At 46.3% G+C, this 12,273-nt stretch overlaps 1 protein-coding gene across 2 annotated transcripts in view; it reads right to left on the bottom strand.

Annotated features, from left to right (window-relative positions):
- Positions 1-925: 925 nt before the first annotated feature.
- LOC310663535 (protein kinase C and casein kinase II substrate protein 3-like) overlaps positions 926-12,273 on the bottom strand; it is a 25,558-nt gene continuing 14,210 nt past the window's right edge. For both annotated transcript variants that reach the window (XM_083411472.1, XM_083411473.1), the window contains exons 6-10: positions 11,517-11,692; positions 10,666-10,786; positions 9,675-9,781; positions 3,569-3,663; positions 926-2,201 (exon numbers count right to left, since the gene is read on the bottom strand). In XM_083411472.1, coding sequence (XP_083267598.1) covers positions 2,086-2,201; positions 3,569-3,663; positions 9,675-9,781; positions 10,666-10,786; positions 11,517-11,692 — 615 coding nt within the window. In that variant the 3' untranslated portion in view covers positions 926-2,085. The remainder of the gene's footprint in view (positions 2,202-3,568; positions 3,664-9,674; positions 9,782-10,665; positions 10,787-11,516; positions 11,693-12,273) is intronic.

The raw sequence follows: 12,273 nt of genomic DNA, 5'->3' as shown, positions 1-12,273 counted from the left end.
CCATGAGCCATGTGGAACTTTGAGGTAGGCTTTATTAGCTCTGGCATCACATTAAGCCCTGGTTATCTCCCCTTGAAGCACTGAAATAAGCCTGGCAATAAAACCAAATCGATAATGAAGATAGTGTTGTCTTTTAGCCACAAGAGACAGCAGTTCTGCGGCTCATTTGAGGATGGATTTCACCAAGCAGCGTCATTCTCCCGAAAAGTCAGGCAGGTTGTGCATGTTTGAGGAAGGAACATTCGGATTGTGTTTCTCTGACTTGTGTTTTATGAGTGGAATTCTTCCTAAAATGGATAACCTTCCTGTTATAATCCCCTGCACCAGAAAACTACACTTTGCGATAGCTATTTATACCGAAATGCATAAGGCAGTCATTTGCTTAAGTTTTACTTGATGTGGGCAGAGCTGAGATGGCAGCTGAATATGGGATACAGCACAGCTTCTGATCTGCCAACCACACATTCTGGAAGTTGGCTTGGATTTTGGCACCGGATTCCAACCGCTCAGAAAGCTGGGTTATTATAAATCAAAATAACAGCATGCACATAGATGACAGCGGGGAAATTAGGTGGTGGAGGGAGAACAATCACACACAAACCGGTTTCTGCGATTTCATCAGGCACTGCCCACCAGAGCCACCCCTACCATGATCCATGGCTCAGGTGGTGGATTGGGAGGGACAGCAAATAATGCACCACCTCTCATAATCTGCCTGTCAGGCCCCCAGCCTCCCCTGTGGCTGTGGCTGGCTCCTGCAACACGGCTGCCACCAATTGTCTCTCCAGGTCATGGCTGCTCTTGCCCACCTGGACTGATCAGCTCCTAGCAAAGTAGAGTTACCCTCCAGAGCCCCCATCTCATGCCTCCATTTGAAGAAGGGGCCTTCAAGCTAAACAATATTATGAATGAAAAGGCACAGAGATTGCCACCATGCTTATTTCTTTTATTTTCCAAAACTTCCAGATTCCAAAACGTATTTTTAAAACATTCACTCTCATAAGCTCATCATATTTCACGCCCCCCTCCTTGTTATGCTTCTTTGGGTGGAGTCAGAGATAACAGCTTCTAGTCTGGTTGCTTCTTTCATGCCCCCCCTAAACAAACAAACAAACAGGAATCTAGGCAGGTGAACGCAAGGCCAGTGTAGTAACGCTCAGTATAATATACTGTATGGCTGAAGACACTTCTGCAGAGAGTCCACGTGGAAATTTTTAAAAATCAGGAACGCTATGTTACGTGGTCCTCTCCCTCTGCCCTTTGTGACTCATTATGTGGCTGTTTTGTTTGATAATCATCTCAAGATCCCCAAAAAGCATTTCCTCAAGAGACTCTTTCTTATTCTGATTTTCAGTCCATCACAGGATTTCCAGAGGTGTTGTTAAGCCCTTGGGGGGAAAAGTGCTCTCTGGCTCCACCATCCCAAGGAGAACTCAGAGGCACCTTGATTTCTTTGGCATGTGTGTGTCACTGACGCAAGGAGAGGGAGTGGTGGTATCTGCAGCTTGTGTAGGTGTTGTGCACGAGTTGTGCATGGTGTGCCATTCAGACCGGACGTGTGTGTCTGGTTATGGGTGTGTGCTTTGCGTTTGTTTTAAGGAATTTGTTCCCCACGTTTTATCCCAGGTGGTTTCCATATCCTTACATATTGGCAGGGCTGCCCCACCCACCCAAAGTCAAATGCTGTTCTCCCCTGAATTGATTATTCAGACGGAGTATCAATGGGCTTATTTTGCATAATAATATAACTAGCTAGAGGGAGGGGCAGGAAGCTGTGTAGACCTCAGAAGCCCCCCCCCCCACTCAAAGTTCCATGCAGCCCCATCTACCAGCCCACCCGGCTTCTGAGATTTCACCAGCATCACTCATGCGTCTTTTCAGGGCATCTGTATGGACTGAAAGTTTTGCATCCATGTGGACTGAAAGTTGTATGATTATTAAAAATAAAGCAGTCTCTAAGGAAGCTGAATTTTGCACCACTTTGGGCTGGCAACATGGTGCGATCTCAGAAGTGCAGAATAAACATAGCCCTAATATTGGTGTATGGGTGCATGATTCCCTCCCCCCACCCCCTAACCCATCGAGTTAGCCCTGTATGGGCTCCACGTAGTTGGCAGGGTAGAGCCCCACACGTCCGCTGTCGGTCACCCCCTTGCACCAGCCCTGTTCGTCCTCATCTTCCAGCTTGGTAAGCAGCTCTCCTGAAACAGGAAAGAAAGAGACGGAGAAAACCTCAGAAATTATTACGGATACTGGAAAAGGGGAGGAGCCACAATAATGGGCAGAGTCGACAAGCGAGGTCCAAGGCTGAGCTGTCAGCAGCAACCACCATGGGTGGCAGGCAATGTTTTGGGACATGGTGCTATGGCTTCTGGTTGGTCATGGCTTGTTAATGGCCAAGGGTGGCTGGCTGATGTTTTCTCAATGGGGGCTAATGGGTAAGAAATATCCAAAGATCTCTCTTGAGTGAAGGGGATGCTCCCACTCCGGGGAGGCTCTGAAGCAAGGTGTATGTGCGCGCTTATGCATGTGTGTTTCTGAAAGAGCAAAACAGGCAGCTTTGGGACAGAGAGGGCTCCTCCAGATGACCTATTTAGTAAGCATTCTTTCTGATTTGTCTGCACAAAGATTACAGAGAGGTTAGACTGCTTCCGGTCTTCACTGAACATTTTGTCACAGATTTGTTTACAAGGCAGCTATATGACAATAAACATTCATCCTGATTTGCTTGAGGGGTATTTGCATGCCATCTCATGACTCATTTGTTTATTATACATTTTTCAGTATGTTTCCCCATCACTTTCCTAACAGGAAGCGGAAAGTGGATTCGTTCCTTCAGGGAGACAATGCTTTAAATGCACAAGGCTAACGTTCTGGCATGCACTTGAATCCCTCCCACATAAATAGTGATGGTCTGGAGGCACCCAAGGCTGAGAGCTTGTCCCTGGCTACCTGGAAGCACCTAGGAATGCAAGGGTGCCCCTTTCCCTCTCTCTCGAGAAATCTGATGCAGGGTAAGAGATCTGCTTTGGTGGCAGGAATGTGTGTGCTTCTTGCCCTCACTTATGCTCAAATTGTATATCTGCAAATAAAGCAAATATTACAAAAGCACTATCAATCTCCAGGGCTCACTTCCCTCAAAGAAAGCCAAGCCCAGGTGAGTGCAACCCCTGAAACTTCTCACTGTTTGGGAAAGTGAGGAGCATGTACAGATATTGATGAGGAGGACAGGTAGAGGGAGACACCCAGACTCTGCAAAATTGGCCCTTGGGTCCAGACCACCATCAAAAGTCAGGACAGGATTATACCCATTTTCTCTTTGTCCTAAGCCATAGCTCAAAGGCTGAGCTGCTCCTTTGCATGTCCTAGGTTCAATCCCCAGCATCTCGTAGGACTGGGAAAGACTCCCTCTGTGAAACTCTGGAAAAGCAGCTTCCAGCCATTGTAGACAATATTGAGCTAGATGGAACAATGGTCTGACTCAATATAAGGCAGCTCCCTATGTTCCTGTAAAGCTGCCTTTGAAGGATGAAACGAGGCAGAGAAGTTGGGAGAAGATGACACTCACCTGCCTTGAAGCTCAGCTCATCTGCCTCTTGGCCGGTGTAGTCGTACACAGCACGAACCCGCTGTCCCGACACTGGTGGGGGTGCTGGCTTTGCACTGTGGGAAGGGGTGAGAGTGTGAGTGGAACTATAGGCAAGCCCCTATTTTGCTTATGATCTGCTGCTACATTTATATCCTCGAAGAAGAGGACAGGACATGGGGCTCTTTGGCATCTTCTCTGTGGTGGCCCCTAGGTTGTGGAATGGCCTTACCTCTGAGGTGTGTCTTATGCCATCACTGCATGCTTTTCAATGACTGGACAAGCAGACACATCTCTTTTCCCATACTTAAGGCTGAGTTGATGTCTGCCCTCCTCCTGTGTTGCCGCTGCACTGATGTTTTGTTATATTGACTTTGGCTGTTTTTGTGTTTCTTTGGTTTTTAATTTGCACATTGTGCTTATTTTAATTGTGATGTTTTTGAAGGGCTGTCTCTAAATACAATCAATCGGTCAATCTTGACATTTTGTTTGATCTTCCTGGAGACATCCCTTGAATCTGTGCAGCAGCAGAAATCACCCTAGATTTGTAACTTTTAAAAATCGCAGGAGAGAGAAAAATGCATGATTTGGTGATCCTGTGCCTTAGAACTGTTAACTGGTTTTTTTGGGGTGTGTGTGCTGATTTGGGGGTGATTGTTCCGATGCCATCTGTGCAGCAGGAGTTCTGGATGTCTAAGGTTTGCTAGAAAAGTAACTTTGCAAGTGATTGAAACTGTTCAGATTCTGTGGGTGTGTATTTAGGGGAAGGCAAGAAAGAATGTTTGATGACTGGTGGTGAATGTCTTATGTGAATATATCTCTTTCTCTAATGCAACTCTTACAACATTAGTCAGAACTCCAATCTGTTTGCTTAACCAGTGATACTCATCACCTTTGGAATTTGCCAAGACAAATTCCTAAGGTAAACAGTTTGGATTGAGAAAGCATCTTTGTCTGCATAGGGCTTGGAGTGTTGGACTAGGATCAGGACTGAACCACCACCATTGACACCAGCAATGAAGGATTCTAACTGCTATAAGCAGTGCTTTTTTTCTTTTCTTCAGGGGGTACTCAAGAGTATGCAGTACTGGCACCTCTTTTGTTGTTGTTGTTAAAAAGTGTGGCACTTACTGTAACAACTTCATGGTGAGCACCGGCACCTATTTTTCTTGGGGAAGAAAGCACTGGCTATAAGGTCTGAAGACTGTATTCCTGGATCTGATCTGAGGGGAAGAATTGCTTCTATGGAGGGACCATGCTTTATCATGAGCAAGAGACACTCAGAAACACCATTGACATCAACAAGCAGATGCTGCTCTTAACTGCATTATAAGAAACGTAACGTGAAGAACTTGTGCTTGAGTTTGCTTTCTTTCCTCTCTCATATTCCGTTTTAAGAAAAAAAGAAGAGTGCCGCTGGATCAGGCCAAGGGCCTTTCTAGTCCAGCATCCTGTTTTCACAGAGGCCAAGAAGATAGCAGTAGGAAACCCATAAGTAGGAGCTGAGCACAAGGACACTCTCCTCTTCTGCGGGTTCCAGAAACTGGTGCTCAGAGGCATTACTGTCTCTGACTGTGGAGGTAGAACACAGAGACAGCCTTCATGGATTTGTCTAATCCGCTTTTAAAGCCATCCAAGTTGATGGCTGCCAATGGCCCCTGTGGGAGTGAGTTCCATAGTTTGTCTATGTGCTGTGTGAAGAAGCACTTTCTTTATTTGCTTATTTGTTTGAATCTTCCAACTTTCAGCTCCATTGGATGTCTAGGAGTTCTTGTGTTATGAGAGAGGGAGATTAACCTTCTCCACGCCATTCATAATTTTATAAACGTCTATCATGTCATTTCTTAATCACCTTCTCTCAAAACTAAAAAAAAGTCCTGAATGTTGTAACCTTTCCTCCTGGAGGAATTGCTCCACTCCCACAGCCATTTTGCTTGCCCTCTTCTGAACCTTCTTCCAGCTCTACAATACCATTTTCCAGATGTCTGATGTCTGATTAGATTGTAAGCCTGAGGGCAGGGACTGTTTTGACACTGATTTTTAAATTTTTTATTATTATTATTTTTGCCATTCTGGGAGAGGTTTTTTTTTGGCTAACAAAGCGTGGGAGATAAGTGCCATGTTTAAATACAGGCTTCCAATCCCCACTCAGTCATGCAGGTCACTGAGTGAGCTTGGGCCAATCATTGTCTCTCAGGCTAACCTACCTCACAAGGCTGTTGTAAGAATAAAATGTGGAGAGGAAGATCGGTGTATGGTACCTTGAGCTGTGGGAATAAATTTAGCAATGGATAGATAAATAACGAGAAAGTAGATGGATTCTCAAGGAAGTGTGGTGCTAACATTGCGTTGAAATTGAAGTCTGAGTGGGTTCTGAGAAGGAAAACAGTTTTGAAGATAGATTCTTCTTCTCTTACCAGTCCCTGTATCTTGGCAGCATCACTGGCAGGGTTAAATGAAGAGATTTGAGTTCTGATTTGCGACATCATTACAGGGAGCTATTCACTTGACATTCACTTCAGCATCGTCACCAACCCTTCTTCATCACTGTCTCCATAACACCCACCCACACAATTGTCAACAGTTACACGATCCCTTGCGGAGTTGCATTTCTAGTGTACCTTAAACATCCAAAACCCTGACTGAAGAAAGTCAACAGAACAATTTCCCCACAAATCAGTAAACACTTCCCAAAAGGCAATAAACAGCCACAAACAGATAAGCTTCCCTCTCAAAGGATGCATTTGCCTGCCTGGCTCTTTCTCCTGAGGTTTCCTGAAGCTCCGGGTCGGGGGTGATTCCTCTTGCTGCTTCAAGGCATATCTCCAGGGAAGATAAAAGAAACCTTCCAGTCATCTTGTATCTCTATGGCAAGCTATGGCCTTTCCTGCCTTTCACTAGGCTGAGATTGCTGCCCTGGTATCTGGGGAAATACCATACCCTCCAAGTCTCCCGATTTTCCAGGGACAGTCCCCAGGAATTACAAAAGCCATCCTGGCTTCTGATTTGATCCCAGAATGTCCCTATTTCCCCTGCCAGTGCTGCCACCACCGAGCTTGGGAAGGAGGGTGATTGGGAGCTTGTCCCAAGTGACGGTGGCAGCAAGGGAACATCCTGTTGCCTCTCTATGGCTTTTGCGGCTGCTGGCCTCCTCCTTTGGGTAGCTCGCAGCAGCTGGTGGAGAGCAGGCAAGAAGGAGGAGTGTCCGCCACCAAGGCCCAGCCCTGTGTGACGCGATGGCTCTGAGGGGCAGGCAAAGGGCAGGGCCGCCCAGGGCAGGAAGAAAGTAGGAGTAGAGCAGAGCTCAAGGAGTCTTGATTTTTTTTATAAAAAAACACTTTATGCATTTCTCCACCTGTGCATTTGTAACCGAATGCAAATATTGCAAATTGCTGTAAGCCTCACGAAACTATAAAGGAAGCAAAATCTGGGTGAGTGATGTGGCCCTGGAACTTCTCCCTGTTTGGAAAAGTGGGGCAAGTGAAATAGTAGAAATGTTTAATAGCAACTAGAGAAGGACAGATCAGCCTGTTTCTTCTCAAAATTTGGAGAAGAACTGAAGACACTTGATAATTGTGATCTGATCCACATATAAGTTTGGGAGAGAGAAATTAAGTTGGTGCACTTTAAAATGCAAATAATAATAATGGTGATGATAATTTATTTATATGCTGCCCGTCTGACTGGGTTGCCCCAGCCACTCTGGGCGGCTTCCACAAATTATAAAGCCACAGTAAAACGTCAGACAGTATAATAGTAATAATAATAATTTATCCTCCATCCCTAAAATTAATGCTACAATTTGATAATACATTATCAACGCCAAGCATCACTTCTCCCTCTAGTGATGGTCCAGGGTACGGCAAGCTAATATAACAGTTGCTGGTAGCTTCTATACACAATGCTTTAAAGCAGGGGTCAGCAACCTTTTTCAGCCGTGGGCTGGTCCACCATCCCTCAGACCATGTGGTGGGCCAGACTATATTTTGAAAAAAAATAAATGAACAAATTCCTATGCCCCACAAATAATCCAAAGAGGAATTTTAAATAAAAGCACACATTCTACTCATATAAAAACACGCTGATTCCCAGACCGTCGGCGGGCTGGATTGAGAAGGCAATTGAGCAGCATCCAGCCCACGGGCCTTAGGTTGCCTACCCCTGCTTTAAAGAGAGCACTTTTGAGTCTCTCTCTGGACCAAACAGCACGTGACACAAGAGATCATGATCAAATTCTCTCCTGGATGTTTTCATTTTTACTTCCAGAAGCTCCAATTTTGATTGGGATGGTGGTGCTGGGCAGGAGTTTCACCCAGTGCCATTTTTCCAAATCACCCCCTTAAAGCCACTAGTCCCTAAGGAGCAAAAAAGCCATGCCTATATTTTTCTCCAGAGGGGCTAACAACAGTTTGGGGGGTGGCACTATTTAGATCAGAGTAATGGAATAAAAGGAAAGTGCTAAACGTCTTGGGGAAACCCACAAGCCGGTCCTGAGCACAACAGCACTTGGGCACCTTGGTGACTGGTATTCAGAGGCAGGATGCAGCCATCATGGCTAGTAGCCCTTGACAGCCTCATCTTCCATGAATTGGTCTTAATCCCTTTTAAAGCCAGCCGGGTTGGTGGCCATCACTGCATTTTGTGGAAGTGAACTCCATCGTTTTAACTCTGCGTTGTGTGCAGAAGGAGTGCGTCCTCTTGTTTGCCCTGAATCTCCAAAGCTCAACTTCATTGGATGATTCCTGGTGCTAGAATTGTGAGGAAGAATTTTCCCCCTCTGTCTACCTCCTCCACACCTTGATTTGTTTTATACATCTCTGTCATGTTTCCCTCACTTGCTCTCTTTTTGTCTGAACTAAAGAGCCCCGGATGCTGTAAGCTTTCCTCGTGGAAGGAATGTGATCATTCTGGCAGCCCTCTTCTGCTTTGGTCTCCTGGTTATTTGTGCCAACAGGAGAGTGATGTTAACATGGAACAGCACATGGAAGAGAGCTGTGTTGTTGTTGTTTTTTTTAAAAAGCAAATGCCTTCCATCTGACCTCCGTTTACATTCTCGTATCAGATCAATTTAAGCTTTGTGCACTCAAAAAATAAATAAAAATGCCTTCTGCATGGACAGATTATGAGATGCTCTAAAGGACCAGTCATCCAAACATGTTTCAGGGCCAGGCAGACAAGTGTGCCCTGCAGCCAAAGGAATCCTGGTCTTCCAAGAAACCCTTTGTCAACAGCCACTAACTTTGAGGCAGTGTGCACACCCCTGTTTATTCTGCATCCAGCAGTTTGGAAAGTAGTGTACACATGATGACATTAGCCACAACCCATATTTGTGCTGCCATTTCTAATGAAATGCTGTGCTTTGAGGTCATTCCCTCCAAACCAACTTTGATCGGAATTGAGAAAAAGAACAGCCTAGCTGCATTTTAAGCTGGTAATGTGCACATACGCAGCCAAAGAAAGACTAAGTCTGTACTAGGCCTCATTCACTCCCAGGACTTGTTTCCAGTGCCCATTACAGTGTTACACCACTGTGCATAATATCCCTCTTTATGGATTAATATCCCTTCCTATGACTCACCAAGTCGTGGATGGAGACCAGGCGGCCTCTCAGATTTTGCTGGACTAGAGTTCCCACCATCCCTGACTGCTGGCTGTGCTAGCTGCGGTTGATGGGAGTTGGAGCCAAACAACATTAAGGTGGAGCTGCTGTGTCTGGTTGTTTGTAGACGGGCTATCCCTACAGTCCATAAAGCCATGCTTTAGTAAAGTTGTATTAAATCAGGGGTACTAAAGCGCACATACTGTACAAAATGCCCCCCAAATTCACTGCCTATGAATAGGGTGAATTGCATGGATGGACACACCATATATTTAAAGCACATTTTGGGCACATTCCCACCACTGCAAAGAATCCTGGGAACTGCTGCTTACCCCTCACAGAGCTCCAATTCCTACTACTCTTGATACTCAAAGATCCCAGGATGCTTTGCGTCAGGGGAATGTGCTTTGAATGTACGGTGTATACTCAGCCTCAGTTTCCAGTTGCTTCCTCCCATACTTCTTGTGATGGGGAGCGGGGATGACTCACCTGCTCTGGGAGGGGGTGATGCTGCGGAGTGTAGCTTTCTCTGGTTCTTTGGCTTTCTGGACTTTCTGGACTTTCACCTGTGGCCGCTCCTGGTCAGGGCTCCACGCCTGAATGGCAGGGGATGAGGGGAGGGAAGAGAAAAGCGTTAGGAAGCTTCATTTGCTGAGAGCTGAACTCAAGTGGTAGAGACCATTAGCTAAGCTGTACAAAAACCTGCAGAAAGATGGGGTGTGTGTGACATTTTGCCGGACCAAAGGCGATGTTTGCATTGCTCACCATGTGAAACTTATGCTCAGGAGGTCATATGATGTGCGTTATAAAAAAAGCTCATAGTTAACCTTGAAACAGAGGTGAATCATAGAGCTCATATTTTCTTTTTAAAGCTAGATTCTGAGGTAAGGACTTACAATCTGAGCCTTGAATCTAAGTCCTGTTTTTAATTCTTCCTCAGTCTCCCACTTCCCGCCTAAAACCAGTGTGGACACTGCTTTATGGTACAGACCCTGTAGTCATAAGAAGTAAGAATGGGATGTTAAATATAAACATAGCCCACCTTCCCCTCCCAACTCAAAGAATTTTGTTAATCTGTCAAAAGAGGGACAAAACCTGAAGCGAAATACAGGTTGGTGGTTGCTGCTAATAAGTCTGAGATGCCTCCCTGGCCACTGGCTGAATTGTTGTAATGTCATGTTGAATGTTCAAAGACATTCTAACTGCTCACAAGTAAACTGTCAGCCCAAGGGGCCTGAGGACAAAAAAGAGCTTTTTGTTCTGTGCGGAAAGGAGCACCCAGAGAACTGAAGAAGGCTAAATTTAGAATCAGGCAAGAAGTAGAACAAGTTTTTCTAGAGACTGTTATGGGCTTGAACTTGCATCAGATATAATCTGGGGCAGTTTCTCCCTGTGCCTAAATGCTGCCTAGAGATAGAAGTGCCTCTGAGAATATGCAGAGCGCCCTTATCTCACCATTAAGGAAGGGAGAGGTCCCCACCTCGAACTGTGGCCAGTTCATAGGCATCCCCGGTCCGTGTCGATTACGCCACCATTTCAGGTCATCCTGGTCATTTATGTCCTCGATGGCTTGATGCAAATCAGTATAAACAGCTTGGATGCTAAAGGAAAGGAGGGAAATCATCAGGAAGGGGTGTCAGGTGGCATAGAACTCTCCCCCCAAAACACACACACACACCATCCAATCTACAACGCTTTCTTCACTCTGCCTTCGCACTTAGCGTGATGCGTGACACTGGGAGAAGTCTTCTGATTTGGGGAACACAAACCACCATAAGATCTCATCTGAAATGCAAGATTTCCTTGGAAATGGGCACTCTGAATTGGAAATATACCTCTGGATACCACTCAAGCACACACAGGAAGCTCTGAGACTTCCTCTAACGGTCAAAGGTGCCTCTGCAATCTTTGTCCCCTCCCCAACCATGAAAAGCTGCTTCTGGTGATATTAGGAGCATGAACATTTTAAAAGCTCTGCTGCATCAGGCCACAGGTCCACAAATCCCAGAATCTTGTTTCAATGGATCCCATCAGAAATGACTCCCAGGTGACCGTTTTGTGTGCTGCTTTGAAAAGTGTCACTTAGGCCTCAGTTAACCCTCCCCCAGGCGTGCCAACTCTAGGGGGCTAAAGGCACCTTGGCCCCCTCAATATTTGTTTTAAGGGGGCCAAAGGGCCCTGATCTTGAGGCGGCCCTTCGTGCAATGCACATCACGCATCGCAGGTCTGGTAGTTGGCTCCTCCCGAGTGCTCAGTCTCCATTGCCACACATGTGCTGCATGCCGGGCCTCAACCTTGGGGGCAACCTGGTGCCTCTGCCCTCTCCCACACCTGGGGTCAGCAGTGACATCGAGGCGTCGATGTAGGGCGAGGAAGGCCCCCTTGAGGAAAGCGATGCGTCTCTGCTCCTGCGCCTGCCCCTGCTCAAAAACGGACTCCATTTCCTCCATGTAGCGTGGGCTGCAGCGATCGAGCTCTTGCAGGGCCTTCTCATAACGCTCGCGCACCTGTTTTAAGGGGTCAAGGGTCAAAAAGAGGCATGTGCCTAACAGTCCTCCTCCCTCTCTCTCTGGGGTATGAGCTGCCTCCCCCCCCCCCCCGCTTCCAAGAAGCATGGAGGCAGAAAATACATGCTAAAGGCATGTCCTTCAAAGACAAACGCCCATCTAATGCAGCATCTGCTTCTCAGAGAAGCCAGTATAGGATGCTGGGTGTAACACACGCCCCACTTGGGCATACCAGCAATCAGAGTCCCACACTGGCTCCAACAGTGAAAGTAGAGCATAGCTTTTGTGGTTAGTAGTATACAGACATAGATAATCACCATGCTCAAGTAAAACAGTGAGGCAAAAAGGTGGTGGACTTTCATCAGAGCTAATGGAGGGGCCTGGCAGCCCCATCTCTCTCTCTGATATAGCCTAGTGGACTGGCTCTTCACATCCCTTCCCAAATAATCCCTCTGTGGCTGATGGCAGTGCCGTGCTAGGTGACACATTTTTCAAAGGCCCTACTCATGTCAATAAAAAGCATCATCTAAGAAAAACACAACACAAAGCATCACATTCCTGTGGGTGTTGACACACTGGCT

Source organism: Podarcis tiliguerta (assembly GCF_965153285.1).
Source record: "Podarcis tiliguerta genome assembly, chromosome: 13".
Classification (NCBI taxonomy): Eukaryota; Metazoa; Chordata; class Lepidosauria; order Squamata; family Lacertidae; genus Podarcis; species Podarcis tiliguerta.
Note: the sequence above shows the minus strand (reverse complement) of the source record. Positions and strands in the feature narration are given on the sequence as shown.